The sequence below is a fragment of the Manis pentadactyla genome, chromosome Y (genome assembly GCF_030020395.1).
Source record: "Manis pentadactyla isolate mManPen7 chromosome Y, mManPen7.hap1, whole genome shotgun sequence".
NCBI classification, from domain to species: domain Eukaryota; kingdom Metazoa; phylum Chordata; class Mammalia; order Pholidota; family Manidae; genus Manis; species Manis pentadactyla.
The window spans coordinates 1,194,680-1,218,253 of NC_080039.1; the positions used below are offsets into that span (position 1 = coordinate 1,194,680).

Here is a 23,574-nt window from a genome sequence, read left to right on the forward strand (position 1 = left end):
ATAAATAAAGCAGTATTTAGAATAGCTTTAAGGCTTTTAAATATTCCCATTTTAAGTTCCAAAGTAGTGTCAATTTAGTATAAAACACATGAAAAGTGATTTTCATAGAATGGGTCCTAGAAGTAGTATGCTTCATCAACAAGATATTTTATTAACACTAAGATGAAGGGATAAATTAACATTTCAATCTAGGATACCATGTGGTCAAATATAATTTTAAAGATATTTAAAATTTTATGATATGAATAAGTACAGATTTTGAAAGTTGTGTTTCTCTTGTGTATCTTCTTTCAGTTAGCACATATCAAACAGATGATCATTAAGTTGCCTGTAACAATTCTTTTAAAGCAATCACTGTCATCCTTACCAAATAGAATGTAACTCTGGATTCCGAAAAACATAAGTTCTATCTAGGAACAGAAAAATGTTCCTGATCAAGATCTGTCAAAAAGAAAACAAAGATAAAGCATTTACAAAGAAAATATTTTTTTATTAAATTATTGACCACCTGTCAAAACCTTATTCTTAAAAAAAGCACCTTACTTCTGGCATTTGTATATATTATTACCAGTTGCAAGATCAAATATGGGCAATAATACATCTCTTTGTCTTGGAAAAGTAACTTTACATTTTTCCCTCACTTTCCACACTATTTGTTCTAAATTCCTCCTTTAATAATAAATATTAGCAGAGATTAATGAACGTTTATTCATATAAAGATTATGTTTTACATAAAATACTGATATTCAACAGGGCTAATATAGTTTGCCTAACAAATAAATCTTGGAAAATCTATGAGTACAAGATTAGAAGACTGAAAAATGTAAGGAAAAATCTAAAGTATAGAATTGCAGGTAGAATATCAAGAAGAAACATAAATTCACTACTAATGCCAAGACTCTACAAACGTAAGCTCCTATGGCTTGTATTTGAAGACAAAACATTTAAAAAGACACTTATTAGGATTTATTATGAAGATATTGATATATGTAAGTTAACTGTAATTTAAACAAACACTAGAATGGTAGTCCTCAAATGTTCCTATCTCAAGTCCCCTTTTACTATTAAAAAGCACTGGCAAAACCCAGGAACTTGCACTAATTGGGTTATCTCTACGGGTATTTACTTTACTAGAAAATTAAACTGAGTATTCTGTAAGTACCACATTGAAGTAATCTTATTTAATAAAAGATAACTTAATAAAAAGAATTGTTTAATATATTAAATATAAAATAGTAACAAAAGATACAAATCTTAAGTTAAAATCAACCTCTAGAGATCCAATATAAAGCATGGTGATTACATTTGATACTACTACATTAAATACTTGAAAGTTGCTGAGAGGAGATCCTTCATGTTTTCACCATTAAAATTAAAAAGTAATTATATGAGGTGATGAATGTGTTAGCTAGCTAATGCCACCGTCGTAATCTTTCAGCCATATATAACTGTTATCAAATCATCACATTCTACATGTGAGACTCATATTGTATCTCAGAAAGTATTTAAAGAATTCGCACTGTGAAAAGAGACAGAGTACTAATATTTTAAACACACCTATTAAGTTCTAGAATATGCCTAAACATCTGGGGGAAACTAAAAGAGATACAAGAGGAAACCAGAATTGGATGGGGGGCTTGTAAGATCCTAGAAAGCAACAGAGAATTGATAACTCTTCAATTGTGTCTTAGAGAATGAATTAAGAACTTTCCAGGCTGGCAGATTAAATGCTGCATGGAGAAATGATTATAGGTGATATGCTTATTTCCCCTTAACATAGTATCTTTCAACTGCACACAAAAAAAACACCCACAAAGGTAAACTATGTTGTCACAGACTTAATTTTATGGCATGTTCACATTAGCTGGAAATGTTGTAAATAAATGTAAAAGATTATAAAATGTGTTTGTGCAATCAACATTAGGTGATCATTGTATTCATTAATATTGTTTTTAGAAAAAAATCTATGTATTTTTATTTTTTTGCTTGTAACTTAAAACATTCATGGCACCTGGGATAACTCCCTTGAGGAACTTTGCCCGGTGCCTTTGGAAGTGTTATGGGAAAGGGTAGGTATGCTGTCCAGGGAACTCTGGCAGGGAGCAGAGTTGTGGGAGATCAAAGATGTGATGCTGACAGGGTTCACAAGTCTTTATGTTGAGCTAAGACTATCACATTTTTACATGAGTATGAAAACCAGAAAGCTGTGATATGGCAGCCATCAATTACCAGAAAGGACACACCTAACTGGAAATAAGTGAGCACTGGGCTTAACAATTCCAGAAACAAACACCTAGTGCAACCAAATATGAAAGGCACCTCATTAAAACAAACAATAGTAAAATAAACAATTTCACATTTTAATTGATTTGGTGCTCTCCTTTTTGTATTTTCAAATTATAAGCTCCCACTAACTATTCCAAACAATAAATAGTTTAAACCCTAATCAAACTTCAGGCTTTATGTAGGAAACTGAGAAAAAGAACTGTTTTCAATTAATGCCAAACACTGAAGTCGCATCATTTTGTATTTACATATTTTTAAATAAATAAAAAATACATAAAATGCATTACAAATTTTAGAAGTATATTAATTGTATTAGTCCATATTATTCTAATGCTATATTACACCAAAACTGAGAAGCACACATATTTCACATCATATTATCAGTAGCAAAAAAAGAGTAATGCCTCCTATGGAATATCTAAAACATTTCCCCAACTCAGCATATTGCCTTTGATGTGGTTCCAACTCCTTTTCTGCACACTCCCTGGCACAATAAAACCTGATTATAAATCACTAATTTCAGAAACTATTTAATGAGATTCAGTTTTGTAATTTCAAAGTGATGTGGTTATAAATAACCTTACATTTTATGCCTCTTTGTTTGGCTCTAATAATATAAACTCAACTTTATGTCTAAAATTATGTTTTTAAAAAAAACATTTTCCAAATTGTAGGTGGACAAATCAACTACAATTTCAATTTATATAATTCAGAAAAAACTTCTATCATAAAAGCACTTCCAAATATGTTTTTAAACAAAGCATGAGTTAACTGCATGTTTTATTTTTCTTAGCTGGAACATTCTCACAAATTTGACAACATCCTTGCAACTAAAAACATAATTATTATACTCTACCATTTGCCTGCAATGATTTTGCCAGCATTGATCAATGTTCTTTATGAAAGAGTCACTATCCAAAGAATTCATGAGGTAATGTTAAGAAAAAGTTTACATTCTAAAATTAACACTATGAAAATGGAAGACATGGCTTCTAAAACAAAGTATTTGGTAGAATAGGTTAATGCTTATCAGAAGTCCAAACATCTCTAAGTCTTAGCACGTAAAGTATTAAAAAATAAAATTCATTTTACATGTCTAACAATTACTCTACTCAAATCCTGCCATTTTCAACAACATGGCTGGAGCTAGAGGGTGGTATGATCAGTGAAATAAAAGTCAGGAGAAAGACAAGTACCAAATGACTTCACTCATTTTTGCAGCATACTAACAAAGCAAAAACTGAAGGAACAAAACAGCAGTGGAATCACAGAAACCCAAAATGTACTAACACTTGCCAAAGAGATAGGGACTGGGTGTGTGGGTGGGAAGGGAGGGATAAGGGGAACAAAGGGCATTACAATTAGCACACATAACCTGTGGGGGGAGCACATGGAAGGTAGTATAGTACAGAGAAGACAAGTAGTGACTCAATAGCCTCTTACTAGGCTGATGGACGTTGACTATAATGAGATATAATGGGACTTGATAATGGGAGTTATCTAGTAACCACAATATTGCTCATGTATATTAATGATAATAAAATAAATACAGAAAACGTTTATTAAATTGATCTCATAAAACACCATTTGTTATTCAAAATGAAAATGAAGCAAACTTTGTCTGCCATATGTTGAAACTACAAAATATATATTGTCAAAAATGGACTAAAACCTATTATGGTGAGCATTACATAATTTATACAGATGATGAATCAGTAGATTGTTCATCCACAACCAATATAATATTGTGCACAAATGTGTATTTCAAAAAGATTATTATAAAAGCTAAGATAAAATCATTAAGTGAAAAGATGATCTAAGGAAAGGAAAAGAACTTGCAGCATCTGGTTTCAAAAAAGGATACTCCCTGAACTGATGAACTTGTGCCTTCATATGGAGTTCACAAAGCCACGTCAGTTGTTTATACAAGTTTGCAGATAAATTGAAGGAGCAAATATTTTCAACAATCTGAAAAATTGTAAACATATTTGCTTAAACAACACTTGAAAAAATGAAATACTTTTCTATATTCATTAAAGGTATTGAATACTGAAAACAGAGTTCTTCATACAGATTAAGGAATTAATACAAATGTCAATACATTAATATAACCACAAAATTGTAAATTTCTATTTCCAAATTTGCAATATATGACAAAAACCTAAGAAAATATACTTAAGATTTTCCATCCAAATTAATGGTCACAAAACTATCTTAAAGAAAGTAATATCAAGATATTAAAATTTTTAATAAAAATGTAATCTGAAATTACAGATATTAAACCCATGGCTTGTCTTGTTAGTTCATAATTTGTTGTATAAGACTTCAAAAAGGAAAGAGAATTAAAGACAGGTTGTACAATAATCATAACCATAAACAATTATATTAAATGCTGATGGATAATGCAATGACCATTTAGTTTATATTAAAATATACCTGACTAATGGAGTGATGTCACCAAAACAGGTGACAGAAAACTTCAAAACCCCCTCTCTACACTAAATGACAATTAGGCTGGCCAAAAAAGGGGCTCTGAATCAGCTATTGCAGAGCTCTGGAATCTAACCAAAAATTAAATCAGAGGAACATTTACTGAAGAAAGATGCTGCTACATTTCAGTAATAGATCCTTGTGTTAAAGCACCCACTTAACTTAGTGATAGCAAATCCACTGCTTGCTGGGGACAGTCGAGGGAATACAGACCTTGTTCTCAAGGAATTGTAAATGCGTGTTTCCACTCTTGGGCTTGTCTTTGTGTCTCCTTTGGAATCTACTCAAGAGAGGGAGCTATGAAGGGAACTTTCTCTAAAATCACAGGCAAATATACTACTAGGCTTAGCCATCTGAGTCAAGAGATAACTAATGGGACAAGGAACATGTAGAATATCCTAGAAAGGATCAGAGGTTGGAAAGTTAAGTATGAAGAAGTAAGTGTTTTGAACTGCTTCGTGTGTATTCTTAGAACATGTAGGAGGCCACACACATGCCCAAGGCTGTATACATTTTCAGAAAAGACCTGAGTAACCCCTAATTTCACATCAAGTTTATCTTCAGGATATGTCCAGCTGAAACGACAGAAGACTAGAGCAGAACAGTAGAGAGCATGGCTAAAAATGAGTGAATGCCCCAAAACAATTTTTGTTTTGTCTGGCTGTAGGATTGAAGCAAATTTCAGTAAAATGACTGGTTGAGTATAAATTAATGAAAAGGAATGTCAAAAGCCCACACAAAATAAAGAAATTCTGTCTTTAAAAAATGCTTCAGAAAGGTGATTAGAAGGCAAATACTTAGCACACAAACAAAGCAGCATCTTTTTTCTGCCTTGGGGTAAAGACAAAATATGACCTTCAGAGAGGCCACATTACAATACTCAGATCTTCTATTTGCAAAAAAATTATAAGGATGGTCTATTCCAGGAATAAAGAAATGAATAAAAACTATCGATACTGGCTTGTTACAATAAATTAAATCAACTGTTGCAAATACACTCAAGTGGCTAAAATAAGCTTGGAAACAAAAGAAAACAGGGGTGAATGCCATGCCAAAGGAAAACTTAAAGAAAGAAATGTACACCTTTAAAAAGAAACCAAAATTCTGAAAAATATGCAAGGCTGAAATAAAAATTCAACAAAGGGAATCAACAGAAATGAACTTACAGAAGGCAGGATCAGCAAACATGCAGATAGTTTATTAGAGATTATTTAGTCTAAGAAGTGGAGAGGAAAAAGGATGTGTGGAAACAGTAATAGAGCCTAGGATACAGCACTCAAGACAGCGTGGTTTGGGAATAAGAATAGAAATATAAATTAAAGAAATCAAATTTAGAGCCTAGAAATACAATTTATATCAATGGCTCCACGGATATTTAACAAGTCTGCCAATAACTTTTAAGGGGGAAGAACAATCTCTTAAATAAATTCATACCCACATACATACAAAGGTGAACCTTTCCTTATAGCATGTACAAGAATTAAAACACACCAAAGGGGTAAGCTGTAAGATCCAAAATAGTAAAACACTCAGAAGGAAAGATAGAATAAAATCTCCATGGCCTTGGGTTTGGCAGTAGTTTCTTAAGTGTAACACTGAAAGCAGAAGCAAAAAAGGAAAAAGAGAGAAACCGTATTTCAGTAAAACTGAAAACTTTTGTGCCCATTAACTGACACAATCAAAAAGTGAAATGGCAACCCACAGAATGGAAAACAACCAGGTGAAAATCACATTGGTATGGTTATAATAACCAACATATATATGAAATTTATGTACTTCAAAACAGAAAGACAATCCATTTAAAAATCAACAAAGGATTTAAACATTTTCCAAGATATACTAATGACCAATAAGCACTTACAAATAGCATTAATGAGATAAGCCACTAGAGAAATGTAAACCTCAGTGAACGTCACTTCACTTCTAGTAGGGTGGAAATAATTTTTTCAAATGGAGAATACCAAGTGTTGATCAAAAATGAAAAAACTAGAGCCTTCATGTACTACACCTAAGGAAATATTAAATATTTATAATTTTATATGGGACATAGTTTGGCAGCTCCTCAAAGTTAAGCACCACCACACAACCTGAAATTCTACTCCAAGTTTAATATTCAAATTAACTGAAAACAGACAGGGATACTTCTATGATAATGTTCCCAACAGTATTAGTTAACAGTAGTCAGTAAGTGGGAAAAATGTGTCCATAAACTAACAAGTGAATACATAAAATGTGGCACATAACAGAGTAGAATATAATTTCACAATGAAGTTTTAATGCATGCTATCATCTGGATGAATCATGAAAACATTATGGTAAGTCAAAGAAAACTACCACAAGAGACAATATATCATATAACTCTGTTTCATTGAATATTCAGAACAAGAGACAAAAGATTTACAATTCTGTTTTATGAAACATTCACAACAGGTAAATCCGTAAGGAGAAAAGGCAGGTGAATGTTGGCCAAATGCTGGGGTATGGTGGAAGAGGAGTGGTTGCTTGGTAGGGACAGGATTTCAATTAGGGTGAGGAAAACGTTTGGAACTTAATCGAAATGATGGTTGCACAGAATCATAAATTGTACGTTTTAGAATTTTTGTTGCATCAGTTGTGTTCCGTGAATAACATCACTTTAAATAATTACATAGAAATAGGACTTGAGAAGTTTCTTTAAAAAATTACAGATATTCCAACAGGCACATATAAACATTTTCATCATCATCAGCCCTTTGCAAAACTAAAATCAAAAACTTGTAGAGGTATCACTTCACTTTCATAAAGACAGTTATAACCAAAAAACTAAAAATAGCAAGTGTTAGCAAAGGTGTACAGAAAAGAGAACCCTAATACCTTTACTACAGCGATGCAAAATGGTGCGACAGTGAGGAAAACAATGTGGAGGAAAACAACGTGGAATAAAACAAAAAGAGCATCAGTAAATTAAAAAAGATTGAAATTCTACCAACCAACTTCTCAGACAACAAAGCTATAAAACTAGAAATAAATTATACAAAGAAAGCAAAACACATGGAGGTTTAACAACATGCTCCTAAATAATCAGTACATCAATGACCAAATCAAAATACAGATCAAGCAATATATGGAAACAAAAGACAAAAACAACACAAATAATTAAACAATCATTAAGCTAATGCCTACCAAGGGATGTATGGAAATCAGACTGTGGTACAGCCATATAATAAAAAATCATTCAGCCATGAAAAAGCACAAGTTCAAAAACATATTCCAAGATAGACAAATCTTAAATACATTATGCTAACCAAAAAAGAAATTGACACTAGAAATAACATATTATTTAATATTATTCATGTGAAATATACAGAACAAGTTAATCCTTAAAAGATGAGAAGCAAATTAGTGTTGGTCAGAGACTTAAGGAGTAGTAAATGAGAAGTAACTGTTCAGTGTGGGAAAGGATTTCCCTTTAAGTGATAAAAACAGAACTTGATAGAGATGGTGCACACTTTACAGAGCACAGCACTGTAAATGTACTAATTGTTACTGAATTGGTTATGGTCAGATAACTTTTTATCAAATTAATTCTTAATATAAACTTTTGTACATGGGAGAAAATATTTGCAAATCACATATGTAAAAGTCCAGTGTCCATAGTATAAAAAAAGTTTATTCAATTTAACACAAGATAAACAACTCAATTAAAATGGACAAAGGATAGGAATAAACATTTTTCATGGAGATAAACAATAAGCCAAAAGTATCATGAACAGATGCTTCACATCAACAGTCATTCAGAAAATGTAAACCTGAGCAGAACCACTACAAATTCTCTTATTAAAAACATAGAAAATAAAAGGTGTTGTGGATATAGAAAAACTGGATCCCCATAAACTGCCTTGTACAGGAAAATAATATGATGCAGCCACTACAAAGAAACTATTAGGCAGTTCTCCAAAAACTTAAATATACAATTACAACATGACACAGTACCTCCACTTCTGCCATAAAATCAAAATAAAAGGAAGAATGTGTTCGAACAGAAACATATACAAATATTCATATCACAATTATGCATAAGGAACAACCCAAATATTTGTTAACTAATGAATGTGTAAATAAAATGTGGTAATCATCAATGGAGTATTATTTTTCATGAAATAGAATGAAGTACTGAAACATTTTATGACATGAATGAATCTTGAAAATATTATTCCAGACACAAAAAGTGACAGACTATATGATTCCATTTATATGGAAAATTCAGATTAGGTAAATCAATAGATACAGGAAGCTGATTAACAAAAATCGGGGGCTAGATTCAAAAATGAATGGATAGAAATCTTTGGGTGTGAGGTTTCCTACTGAGGTCGTGAAAAGATTTTAGGCTATATAATGCTAGTGGTAACATATTATGAACGTACTGGATGTCACAGAATGTAAAACTAAAATGATACTATTTTATGTGTATTTCCCTACAATAGAAAAGGATTAGGCAAGATAAATGCTTCAAGAACTGTATATTCAAAGGAATATGTAAAAATGCTTTAGTATACAAGGTAAATATGCCACCTTCTTCTTAGAAATGAATAGACACATGTATCTAAGGGAATAATATTCTGATTTTATCTGTAAACTTAAGGCATATAACTGAAACTATTCCACTTACGAAGAAGGAAGAACTAGAAGAGAAAGAATGATTGCTTCAGTTTAGTGCTTACTATCAGACACTATTCCAAATCCTTATGTAAATCACATATCATTTTATCCTCCTAAAATTACACCATATCATAATAATATACTTTTATTATTAGCACGTTAGAGACAAAACATCTCAGAATCAGTAAGTTGGTATTACTTGCCTAATGATTTCAATAAGCCTATCAAGTGATTTCATAAGATGGCTGATAAATGGGAGACTTGTAAAAGCAATACATGTCAATATATCAATATATCAATAACAATCAAGGAATGTACTACAGAATCTAAGTATTTATCCAAAAGAATTGATGGTCAGTGTTACAAATTTTACAAGAATGAGAAAAAAGTAAAAGTGATCGAGGTAGCAAGTATGTGAAAGCATTACACTGAACCTAAATAAAAGGAAATGAAAAGAAATTCAGAAAACAATGTCAATGGCTTCTGATTTGTAGAGTTCATGTATTATACAGTAAGAGTGAAGGATAATAACAAAAAGAAGCAAATGCAATAGTAACTGCATTATTATAAATGAGTAAATCCAATGAATAAAATTACTCCTGAATAGTTTCTCTCAGATTTTACTGTATTAGGGAGCATTTACTTGAGGTCATTACATAGTCAGAATGGAGGAAAAAGATGAATACAGTATAAAGAAATTACAAAACAAGCAGGCAATTTGATGATTTAATTATCTTGTGATCTTATCCTCCATTAGTTACCTACTTATTAAATTAAATACAAGGCCCAAAATGGCCTTGAAGTCCATTTGTGATTCAGTATATTCCTCTCGGGTTTTAAAAAATAGGCTAGAATGCTCTCTGCAGAGCCAGAAATATATGCACAAGAACTTGCTAAACTGTGTGGAAATACTTGAAGAATATACACTGAAGAGTACAACTGCATACAAAGCATAGATATAACTAAATAAATCATATAAAAACACAGAGAAGTCAATCCAACAGAAGAATATAAACATTATAAATATATATGCACCCAGTACAGGAGGACCAACATATGTGAAGGAAATACTAACATAATTAAAGGAGGAAATAGAATGCAATGCATTTATATTAGGAGACTTCAACACACCACCCACTCCAAAGGACAGATTCACCAGACAGAAAATAATTAAGGACACAGAGGCACTGAAAAACACACTAGAACAGATAGACCAAATAGACATCTATAGAACTCTACACCCAAAAGCAGCAGGATACCAGGATACACATTCTTCTCAAGTGCACATGGAGCATTCTCCAGAATAGACCACATAATAAGCCACAAAAAGAGCATCAGTAAATTCAAAAAGATGGAAATTCTACCAACCAACTTCTCAGACAACAAAGTTATAAAACTAGAAATAAATTATACAAAGAAAGCAAAACACATGGAGGCTTAACAACATGCTCCTAAATAATCAATACATCAATGACCAAATCAAAATAGAGATCAAGCAATATATGGAAACAAATGACAAAAACAACACAAAGCCCCATCTTCCATGGGACGCAGCGAAAGCAGTTTTAAGAGGAAAGTATATAGCAATCCAGGCATATTTAAAGAAGAAAGAACAATCCCAAATGAATAGTCTAAAGCACAATTATCAAAATTAGAAAAATAAGAACAAATGAGGCCTATAGTCAACAGAAGGAGGGACATAATAAAGATCAGAGAAGATAAAAATAAAATTGAGAAGAATAAAACAATAGAAAAAAATCAATGAAACCAAAAGCTGGTTCTTTGAAAAGATAAAGAAAATAGATAAGCCCCTAGCCAGGCTTATAAAAAGAAAAAGAGAATCTACACACATAAACAGAATCAGAACTGAGAAAGGAAAAATCATGACAGACCCCACATATATACAAAGAATTATTAGAGAACACTAAAAAAACTATATGCTAACAAGCTGGAAAACCTAGAAGAAATGGACAATTTCCTATAAAAATACAACCTTCCAATACTGACCAAGGAAGAGACAGAAAATCTAAACAGACCGATTACCAGCAAAGAAATCAACATGGTAATTAAAAAACTACGCAAGAACAAAACCCCCGGGCCAGAGGGATTCACAGCTGAATTTTATCAGACATATAGAGAAGATATAATACCCATTCTCCTTAAAGTGTACCAAAAAATAGAAGAAAAGGGAGTACTTCCAGACGCATTCTATAAAGCCAGCATCACCCTAATACAAAACCAGGCAAAGATCCCATGAAAAAAAGAAAATTACATACCAATATCGCTGATGCACATAGATGCAGAAATACTCAACAAAATATTAGCAAAGCGAATTCAAAAGTACATCAAAAGGATCAAAGACCATGATCAAGTGGAATTCATCTCAGGGATGCAAGAATGGTACAACATTAAAAAATCCATTTACATCATATGCTTCCTCAACAAAAAGAAGGACAAAAATCACATGATCATCTCCACAGACACTGAAAAAGCATTCGACAAAATTCAACATCCAATCATGATGAAAACTCTCAGCAAAATGGGCATAGAGGGAAAGTACCTGAACATAACAAAGGCCATATATGATAAGTCCACAGCCAACATCATACTAAACAGCAAGAAGCTGAAAGCATTTCCTCTAAGATTGGGAACAAGACAGGGATGCCCACTCTCCCCACTGTTATTCAACATAGTACTGGAGGTCGTAGTCACGGCAATCAGACAAAACAAAGAAATACAAGGAATCCAGATCGGTAAAGAAGAAGTCAAACTGTCACTATTTGCTGATGACATGATATTGTACATAATAAACCCTAAAGACTCTACTCAAAAACTACTAGAACTGATATCAGAATACAAAATTAACACACAGAAATCTGAAGCTTTCCTAAATGCTAACAATGAACTGTAGAAAGAGAAACTAGGAAAACAATTTCATTCACAATCACATAAAAAAAATACATAGGAATTAACCTAACCAAGGAAGTGGGAGATCTGTAACCCTAAAACTACAAGACATTCTTAGGAGAAATTAAAGAGGACACAACCAAATGGAAACTCATCCCATGCTCTTGGCTAGGAAGAATTAATATTGTCAAAATGGCAATCCTGCCTAAAGCCATCTACAGATTCAATGCAATCCCAATCAAAATACCTACAGCATTCTTCAATGAACTAGAGCAAATAGTCTGAAAATTCATATGGAACTACATAAGATGCCAAACAGCCAAAGCAACCCTGAGAAGGAAGAACAAAGCAGGGGGAATTATGCTAACTGGATGCAAGGTCTACTACAAAGTCACAGTAATCAAGACAATTTGGTACTGGCACAAGAACAGACCCAGAGACCACTGAAACAGAATAGAGAGCCCAGATATAGACCCAAGCATATGTGGTCAATTAATACATGATAGAAGGGCCATGGATATACAATAGGAAAATGACAGCATCTTCAACAGCTGTTGTTGGCAAAACTGGATGGCTACATGAAAGACAATGAAACTGGGTCATTGTGTAACCCCATACACAAAAGTAAATTCAGAATGGATCAAATCCCTGAATGTAAATCATGAAACCATAAAACTCTTAGAAAAAAACACAGGCAAAACTCTCTTGGACATAAACATGAGTGACTTCTTCATGAACATATCTCCCCGGGGAAGGGAAACAAAAGCATAAATGAACAAGTGGGACTATATCAAGCTAAAAGCTTCTGTACAGCAAAGGGAACCATCAATAGAACAAAAAGGTATCCTACAGTATGGGAGAATATATTCATAAATGACAGATCCAAAAAATGGTTGACATCTAAAATATATAAAGAGCTCACGGACCAAAACAAAAAAAAAAGCAAACAGTCCAATTAAAAAAATGGGCAGAGGAGCTGAACAGACTCTTCTTCAGAGAAGAAATTCAGATGTTCAACAGACACATGAAAAGATGCTCCACATTGTCAGTCATCAGAGAAATGCAAATAAAAACCACAATGAGGTATCACCTCACACCAGTAAGGATTGCCACCATCCAAAAGACAAAAAACAACAAATGTTGGCAAGGTGGTGGAGAAATGGGAACCCTCCTACACTGCTGGTGGGAATGTAAATTAGTTCAACCACTGTGGAAAGCAGTATGGAGGTTCCTCAAAAACTTCAAAATAGAAATACCATTTGACCCAGGAATTCCACTTCTAGGAATTTACCCTAAGAATGCAGCAGCCAGTTTGAAAAAGACAGATGCACCCCTATGTTTATCACAGCACTATTTACAATAGCCAAGAAATGGAAGCAACCTAAGTATCCATCAGCAAATGAATAGATAAAGATGACGTGGTACATATACACAATGGTATATATTCAGTCATAAGAAGAAAACAAATCCTATCATTTGCAACAACATGGATTGAGCTGGAGGGTATTATGCTCAGAGAAATAAGCCAGGTGGACAAAGACAAGTACCAAATGATTTCACTCATATGTGGACTATAAGAACAAAGGAAAAGCTGAAGGAACAAAACAGCAGCAAAATCAAAGAACCTAAGTAAGGACTAATAGTTAGCAAAGGGAAAGGGACTGGGGATGGTGGGTGGGAAGAGAGGGAGAAACGAGGGGGAAGAAGAAAGGGGTCCTTATGATTACTATGTATAATGTAGGGGGTGCATGTGGAGGACAGTGCAACACAGAGAAGTACTGATTTTACAGCATCTTACTACACTGATGGACAGTGACTAATGGGGTATGTGCGGGGGACTTGGTGAAGGGGGCGTCTAGTAAACATAATGTTCCTCAAGTAATTGTAGATTAATGATGCCAAAATTTAAAAAAGCACAGAGAAAAAAGTTTTAATGGATTGCATGACTATAGTCAAAGACAGATTTCGTGTATTTTTTATCAAAAGAAAAAAAATAGTGTTTTATTAACTACCACACTGTTATGATACACTTTAAATGTACAATAAGGTAGCCTTTAAATTTGAGGTGGTCTTAAGAATAACAAATGAACAGAATTCCAAATTTTTGAAATAGGTGAACTGCTGAAGTTATAGGATACATTTATGAAAATTGTATAGCTCTTACAAGACCAGCAATGAAACTTTATTTTGTACATTTTTTAATAATTGAAAATATAAACAATTAAAAAAGAAAAAGAAAATAAAGAATAAAAAAACATACATTTTTCAATTAAATGTACTGGATACATATAAATTTTAAGGGAAGAAGCAAAAACGGAAAATGGTCGATATTTAAGTGCAGACTGACTACCCGAGCCAGGGTGGACATTGCCCTTTGCCATCCCACCGGGCCCCACCCAGCAGACACCTGGAGGCCCGGCCACCCCGTCCCTGCGCAGTGCCAGATTTCGTGAATTTTATGCATGATTATAAAACAGATCAGAGAGATCCAAAACAAATTTTCAATTAGATACAAAAATCCTGCCTCCATTACAATTACTAAATAGTTGTATTGAAAGTAACACCCACCTGGTAGAGTTCTTCCAGGTGGTATTTAATGGAGACGTTGTTCTGGATAGCCTGTATAGCCTCCTTTAATTTTTGCCATGTTTCTTCAGTGTACTTTTCCAGCACCAGAAGTTTATCTAGCAAAAAAATTTATGAAACAAATGACTTGAAGACAATGTCAAGGTCTATAAAATGTGTAATTATTATACAGCTATGATGAAATTATTGAAAACTAGGTCTCCAGACCATTCTGAGGGAAAAATAGTCTCTTCAACAAATGATGCTAGGACAAATATTCACATACAAAAGAGTGAAGATGAACCACTACTTCATAGTACTCTTATTAATGCCTCATTACCTTAATTCACTGGCTACATGCATGTTTTGCCCTGTTTTCTACAGACTTCTAAAAAATTAAAATTTTGTCTTTTTATTACCATGGGAAAACCATTTCTCAGTTAATAATACAGATCTGTTCACTAAGAAGACAGAATCTGTAAAGATGTGCCCATCTAGAATGGTTCTGTCAAAACCAAGGACATTTGTTTTATTTTTTACAAGGAAAGATATATCTGAAGAATAAAGTCATTCCCCAAAGGTCACAGTTTACACTATGTTTATATTCCGACTAGGATTCAGATAGTTAGAGTCCAAAGTCAATGTTTCCAAACCTTCTAAAAATGATGGCACCTCAAAAAATAATAATATTTACACTTTAAAATATAAAAGAAGCAATAGGGAGCCAAACTGAAATCATTAAATATGATTACATTACCTTTACAGTTTTTGATTACCAACTTCTTGACAGAGCCAGTGCCAGACTTGGTCCTGGAAAAAGTGGACAGAGTCTTGGGGGTTTCAGTCAAGGCATCTTTGTGGGCGTCTGCAGCCACAGAGAAAATTATCAAATTTCTGTTTTTGAATTGCTCTTCTTCCACAGAGGTAGGAGCACATGAAGATAATGGTGAGTGTTCTTCTGCCATTTTCATTAAACCCTATGAAGTCCAAGAAAATCCCATTCCTAACTTTGTCAACTAAAAGACTTAAGTTCAGATAAAAAGGAGGAAGATGAAATGCAAATTAAAGCCACAATGAGATATCACCTCATACCAGTTAGGGTGGCCAACATCGAAAAGACAAACACCACCAAATGTTGGTGAGGATGTGGAGAAAGGGGAACCCTCCTACACTGCTGGTGGGAATGTAAACTCGTTCAATCTCTGTGGAAAGCAGTACAGCAGTTCCTCAAAAAAGTCGAAATAGAAATACCATTTGACCCAGGAATTCCACTCTTAGGAATTTACCCTAAGAATTCAGGGGCCCAGTTTGAAAAATCCATAGGCACCCCTATGTTTATTGCAGCAACATTTACAATAGCAAGGTAAGTGTCCCTCAGTAGATGACTGGATGAGGAGATGCGGTACATATACACAATGGAATATCATTCAGCCATAAGAAGAAAAAAATCCTACCATTTGCAACAACATAGATATAGCTAGAGAGTATTTTGCTCAGTGAAATAAGCCAGGGGATAAAGACAAGGATACGATGATTTATTTCACTCATCTGTGGAGCACAAGAACAAAGAAGAAACTGAAGGAACAAAACAGCAGTAGACTCACAGAACCCAAGAATAGACTAACAGTTACCAAAGGGAAAGGAACTGTGGTGGATGGGTGGGAAAGGAAGGATGAGGGGGTACAAGGGGCATTAAAATTAGCACAAACAATGTAGTGGAGAGTCATGGGAAAGGCAGTATAAACAAAGAAGACAAACAATGATTCTGTAGCATCTTACTATGCTAATCGACAGTGACTATAATGGGGTGTGTGGTGGGGACGTGATAATATGGGGAGTCTACTAAACATAATGTTTAAGTAACTGTACATTAACAACACCAAAATAAAAATAAACAAACACATTAATTAATTAAAATAAGAGGATGGTAAGAAGCCAAAAGATGAGCAAGAAAAGCATCCAATGTTGCTCCCTTCCCTTGATCCTATGTTTTATGTCTTATTCCTTTAATCGTGGAAGGGGATGGGAGAAAATTAATAAAAACATCAGCAACTATCTCTATTATTCAGATTAATGGAGAACACAGCCCTAGTGGCTAGATAAGGAGGGTAAAATATTCTAAAAACGAGAAGACATACGTGACGTTTTAAAATTAAAAACATAAAAAGGAAGATAATCAAGAGCTAGGGAAAAAGCCTAAGAAAACTGAAACAAGAAGTGAATCTCAGTAATAGCAGGGTGAAAAACACAAAAATGATTTCAAAAGTGTTTTTAATCATAATGTGATGAGAGAGGAGATGGTAAGTAAACATTAAACAACAGAGAAAACAAGAGGAAGTAAAGCAAAATAATACTCATGGAGTGAAATAGCACAATTTAGCCATCATAAAAGAATATAAGGATAAAAAAATGTCTGGTTCAAGGACGGAGGAGGCAACACTAGAGAGAATCAAATGTACAGGATCACACGGAAACCAAAAGAGACTTAAAGGCCTCTATGAAGAAACAGAAAATACCAGAGACAAAGATAATGAGAAGAGAAAAGGCTCAGAAGGAATCAAAATGGAAATAATGGCAGCACAGGAAAGAGAGAAAAATGGCACAAAACGAAGCTCCACAACCAAAAGCAAGTCACAGGGATTCCAAAGGAAGATAAAAAGGGACAGACTACATAGCAAGGAGATATGGGGGAGAAAAAGAAAATAGGGCTAGTACACAAAGTCTGACAGTTACAGAAAAACAGCGCCAAAGTACTTCTATCCTTTGAGAACTCGAATGACAAGCGAGCAAGTGTGAACAAAATTCCGCAACTGGGGAGGAACAGTTCATACACATTTTTTAAACCAAATTTAAGAGAAAGAAACAGACAGATAGTGGGTCATAGAAACACCAATAAGAAAGGAGAGGAGATAGAAAAATAAGCACACAGGAAGTGCAAAAAATAGATTCTAAAAAATTCAGAGATTTAAAGCAGATGAGCAGAGAGGAAGACACTGAAAACGAAAAGGTGATAAACAAGAGAAACTGTGATGCAGAGATGGGAAGGAAAAATATTCAGAGAAACATCTGTGAAAGAAAAGTCCGTTTGAGCAGTAAAGTAGAAATACAAGGGCGACAAGTCACAGAGTCATCTCAGATAAAATGAAGCAAGAAACAGACGGAAAGCCACAGTAACGAGAGAGCCTGACTAAACCATAAGCTTGTAAAGGATGGAGGAAAACATCTCTGGTGAGTCCAAACCAAGGACGGCCGAAACAGCGACAAGCAGGGAGGAACCTGACTATTCACGCATTATCACCAGCCACAAAACCAACACGAGAATCCTGTGCCCTAGGGGAGCTCACCGTGAGAACACTTCACCCTTGAGATGACGGCTGAGAGACTAGCAGTAAGCTGCAGTTTTAGCTCTTGGGCAACGAAGGACTTACCTCCGCACCCTCGAAGACCACGTTGACTACACCTCAGGATTGTGATCGGTAGTCTCGCGAAGTTGGTCTCGCGATTGTTGGTCTCGCCCACGGTGGTCTCACGAGCCTGGGCTCGAGAAGTGTGGTCTCACCTATGGTTTCGCGAATGTGATCTCGCGAACGGTGATCTCGCGAATGTTGGTCTCGCGAGCGGTGGTCTCGCGAATGTTGGGCAGGCGAGCGGTGGTCTCGCGAGTGGTAGTCTCACGATGCGAGACCTCCTCTGTTTCCCCTGGAGATGACTGCATCAACAATTACGGTTATGACCTTAACTTGGCAACCACATTTGTACGCATAGTTCTTCAACTGGAAGGCAGAAAGATGGAACTAGAGCCACATCAAAAGACTTATGCTTTAGATAAACGAGAAGAAATGGGCTTGATCATTGATATCCCGAGTGTATGTAGTTGGTGATTGACATGGCCTGGGAGTGGAGTTTAGGTGTACCGATTCTCCACCTGGAAACCAAGAGGCAAAGGGAAGGCCAAGCCTCTATACTTGAAATGAACATAAGATCAATGATACTTTGAATTTAAAAAATTACAGGGGTTCTACTCTTGTTTTCACTGCCCACTTAGGCCCTTTCTTTCCCTCTAGTATTCAGATTCCTGCTGTATTTGCAAGGATTCTTGAAGTATTAACTAAAGTCATGCATGTGAAAACAAATCATAAGCCTTAAAGAAGTAAATGAATGCATATCATCTTTTAATACGTGACTCTCCCATTGAAGGGGACACCCAAGGTGTCACTAAGTAATGAATATAGTTTGAAGGAATTGTCAGAAACAGCAAACTTTCTGAACATAAGTGGCTCAGAGGAGGCTCAGAAGCAAGTGTCCCCTCTGGGAAAGCAAGTACCTCTGGACATCACTCAGGACAAAAAATTGGTAAGAAGAAAAATTTTAGTCTCTCTCAATCCTATAGAAAGTGATGAATATGGTGAAGGCATGTGGCTTGAACTTGGATAGGCCTGGGTTTAAGCTGGACTAACCTGAGGCCTGAAATTAGCACCAGGGACTTGGGAAAATCTTATACGTTCTCTGAGTTCCTGAATGTTAATTTGTACAGTGAAGAGAAGGATACATAGCTCATGTATTTTTTGAAAACAATAATTTAAAAATAAAAGAATTGGCCTGTGCAAGTTGTCCAATCCATCTGTCTGTGATAACAGACCATACTTTCTTGGTATTGTATGCCCAGACCTTTGTTTAATGCCTCACCATGTTACATGCCCTCAACAAATATTCTCTGAATGAATAAATGTTTAAACGAACCATTTTGTAAGTACGAACTTTGGGAAGTTTAACCTGATAATGAGAATAACTGAAATTCAATTAAACATCCTTAGTCAGTGTTGAATCCTAGTCTTGCTGAACCAGTAGTTAATGGCATGAAAACCAGAGTGTGTAGAAGGACAGGGGATCATTTTATGGCAAGAGAATTCATTTTCTGAACAAAAGGAATTAACATTCCAGACCTCACCAACCTTACGTACCTACTCTTCTCCAACTTAGAACTTGGGAGTAAGGCGACTGAAGGAAAGATATGTAGCCTGCGAGAAAGAAAGGTCTGTGCATCCCAAGAGGTCAGCGAGCCCCAGGATGACAACAACCTCTTTAAGTGACCCTTTTGGCCCACTCAGAGAAGGCTGTTGTGTCTTGGTACAGTAATTTCATCTCATCTTTTAGTCCGCACATTATTCCCTTCTTCTGCTCACTTGGAGTATAGGACTGAAGCTAAATGGTGTGAGTGCTGGCACTCTTTCTGAACTCTACATCCAAGAACGTGCACTATGCTTTTCTTAACAAATGTTGCTCTCATCTCCAGATTGTGAGAGGTGTCAGAACGTCATTGACAGTTGTGCTCCTCATGGGTCTGCTATATTTGCAAAGGACACTGCAGTTAACAAGGGAAAGCTCAACTGCTCAGCAATCACTCTTCCCACTTGGCTGAAAATCAGACCATTGAGCATTCCTGAGGCTGGGCTTGGAGTGTGTAAGGAAACATCTGATCTGCCATTGGGTCTGCACTTTGGCCCCTGTGAGGGTAATATCACAGGAGATGAAGAGGAATTTTATGCTGTGGTTTCTTCCCTTTTGCCTGCTCTAATTTTAGATATGTAAACTGGGCTAGGGATGACGATGAGTAGAACATTTTCTTTTTTTTAATTTTCTAATAAGACTAAATTTATTCAATACCCTAGTAAAAGTTTTGATTATAAGTGTCCAACAGTATAAAAGTACAAAACATATTTGTAGATTTCTAATATATTAATACAAAGTGCATGACTGCATACAGTACATCCTAGAGGCAGAGAGAGGTGGAAGGGTGAAAAAGAAGACTGTGGTTGAGGTCTAGTAATGAATAAATAAATACAGAAGTAGAGATGATCCATATTATAGTATATTCTACCACCAATAGTGCAGCCAAAATGTAAAAAAATTTTTTTAAACGTTTTCAAAGGAACTCAGGAGCAAGATGGTAATGACTGGGACTCTTGGAATACACCTCAAAGGCTGTGGGGCAGCCAACAGCAGGTAGTCCTGGATGGTAAGAAGCCTCTATCTCTTCCCCTGTTCTCTTGATTCCCACAGCCCTATTGTGGATTGATGGATTCTGACCTTCTACATGCCAGAACATGGATGGAGATAACACGGTCAGCTCTGTGTACTGGGTGGACTTTGCATCAACAAGGAGCTCCCAGGTAAATATCAGAGGGTAGCTGGGTGCATGGAAGTACCGACATAGACTAGTGGCTTCTCCCTGCAGGGCCCTTGCTTTGAGTGGGCAAATTGATTCAGATATGTAGACGATGGCTGAGGAACATGTCACATGCAGTTGGTGACTGAGTCCATGCAGGATGAAAGCACATTGATAACGGTACAGTATAACACTTCTTCTGTTACATTCCCCAGCAAAAAGCCCTTTAACTTGTCTTTCCGTAATTCAGATCACCACAGGAAAAACTCCTGGGTACGTGGATGGAAAGGATGAATCTTGGGCCAACTGGATGAGGTAAGGCAAAGATTTATGAGTATCGGAGAGGACATCTGACTCCCACAATGTCCTACTCCTTTCCTTCTCATCATGCCTCCCTCAGTTGTCTCCCTCAAGCCTCTGTTTCACCTTTCTCTCCATACAGTGTTTTGTTTTGTTTTTTTTTTCAAGAGATATTTAGAAAAAAACAAGAAATTATAAGATAGTATGTCTTCTCAAATATAAATCTCTGGCTAGACAGAATGTCATCTCTGGAAGAATCCCCGAGGAGCCTGGATTCACATACTTTAACTTATCTAATCAATATTTATTAGGCATTTACTATGTTCCAGTCCTGACAAGGGAATTCTTTAACTAAACACATTATAATCCATGTTCTTATAGAGAATATATTGCAGACAAGCCCACTCAAACCTTGATTTCATGATAATTTAACTATAATTTTCCTATTTTTTTCAAGAAGTGCACAATTCCAAGATAAATTAGAACAAGGGAGGGCAACAAATCTTCTTAGATTCACTTCTAATTAGAACTGGGTTCTTAAGCCTGCATACAAATAAGCTGCCGTATGTCCGTGAACCTCTGGGCTTGATGACCCAGCCCTTTCCCTTAACAGGGGGATACAGAATGTGAATGAACCATTGTTGTCCTGTGCTATTATGCTAAGGAAAAAGGTCTTCCATTTTCTGTAGAAACCCGGGGGAAGCAAGTAAATGGTACCTTAAATAAAGGGCAGAGAGTTTGGACAAAGGCATCTCAAAACAGGCTATAAGTTAGGCTGATATGTGCTAATCTAGAAGCAGAGCCCATAATGAAGCACAAATTTCTGTTACAAAACAGACTTAACTTAGAGAAGCTAAACATCAGTGAATTTTATGGCAAACTGAGATGGAGATAATGTCCGAAATTAGGATTTAGAAAATAATTAGGCAAGGGAGGAAAGCATTCTAGGCAGGATGAGCACCGTAAGAAAGACATGGCAATCATAATTCACATGATACTGTGAAGGAGACAGAGGTATGTACAGAAGATTCCCCAGGAACAGTAAGGGGTGGTGGCAGCATCAAAGCCAGCCATAAACATCAGGCATGGAGCTGGATGTGGGTATGATAAGTAGCTGGAATTTTATGCCTGTGGTTTCTTCCCTTTGGACTGCTTAATTTTAGGTATGTAAACTACCAGGGACAATGAAGAGCGGAACCCTGTGGACTTTCAGTATCACAGGCAAATCTTCTACGGAACCTGCCAGGTCATCAGGCCAGGCTATGAACTGCTGGGATGGTATGGAGATGAGTATGGACAGTAGCTGGGCATCAAGTGGGGAAGCAAGTGGAAGGGAGGGCTCACATTAGGGAGAGGTGAGCACCACTGTTCCTTAAACTGGAAATAAATGAAAGGATTCTTGGGAATTTCATAGTCCAACTCTTACAAAGAGTAAAATCCAGGATAAAGTCAGTAAAATTGCAATTCAACACTAGAACAGATGGACCTAATAGACATCTACAGAACTCTATTCCCACAAGCAGCAGGATACACATTCTTCTCAAGTGCACAATCGAACATTTTCCAGAATAGACCACATACTAGGTCACAAAAAGAGTCTCACTAAATTCAAAAAGATTTAAATTCTACAAACCAAATTCTCAGGCCACAAAGGTATAAAACCAGAAATAAATTGTACAAAGAAAACAAAAAGGCTCATAAACACATGGAGGCGTAACAACATGCTCCTAAATAATCAATGGATCAATGACCAAATTAAAAAAGAGATCCAGCAATATGTGGCAACAAATGACAACAACAGCACAATACCCCGACTTTTGTGGGACACAGCGAAGGCAGTTCTAAGAGGAATGTTTCTAGCATTCCAGGCCAATTAAAAGAAGGAAGAGCAATCCCAAATAAATAGTCTAAAGTCACAATTGTTGAAATTGCAAAAAGAAGAACAAATGGGGCCCAAAGTCAGCAGAAGCAGTGATGTAATAAATCTCAGAGAAGAAATAAATAAAATTGAGAAGAATAAAACAACAGAAAAAAGTCAGTGAAACCAAGAGCTGGTTCTTTGAGAAAATAAACAAAATTGATAAGCCCCTAGCCAGACTGATTAAGAGAAAAAGAGAATCTACACACATCAACAGAATCAGAAACTAGAAAGGAAAAAATCACGATGGACCCCACAGTAATACAAAGAATCATTAGAGAATACTGTGAGAATATACATGCTA

At 35.5% G+C, this 23,574-nt stretch overlaps 1 protein-coding gene across 1 annotated transcript; it reads right to left on the reverse strand.

The window, feature by feature from the left end:
- Positions 1 to 363: 363 nt before the first annotated feature.
- On the reverse strand, positions 364 to 15,851 carry LOC130682178 (cullin-4B-like). Its single transcript, XM_057496329.1, has 5 exons — positions 15,644 to 15,851; positions 14,890 to 15,005; positions 4,151 to 4,254; positions 3,143 to 3,212; positions 364 to 441 (listed from the first exon to the last, which is right to left on the reverse strand). Exons 1-5 carry the CDS (start codon positions 15,849 to 15,851, stop codon positions 364 to 366), a joined length of 576 nt encoding a protein of 191 aa, XP_057352312.1.
- Positions 15,852 to 23,574: the final 7,723 nt, after the last annotated feature.

Excerpts from the sequence above, each read along its gene's own strand:
- LOC130682178 (XM_057496329.1), bottom strand. The coding sequence starts at position 15,851 with ATGGCAGAAGAACACTCACCATTATCTTCATGTGCTCCTACCTCTGTG. Across the intron at positions 4,255-14,889 it reads ACCTGGAAGAACTCTACCAG|ATTGTTGAAAATATTTGCTC; the intron begins GTGGGTGTTACT and ends ACAATTTTTCAG. Across the intron at positions 442-3,142 it reads AAAATCATTGCAGGCAAATG|ATCTTGATCAGGAACATTTT; the intron begins GTAGAGTATAAT and ends TCTTTTTGACAG.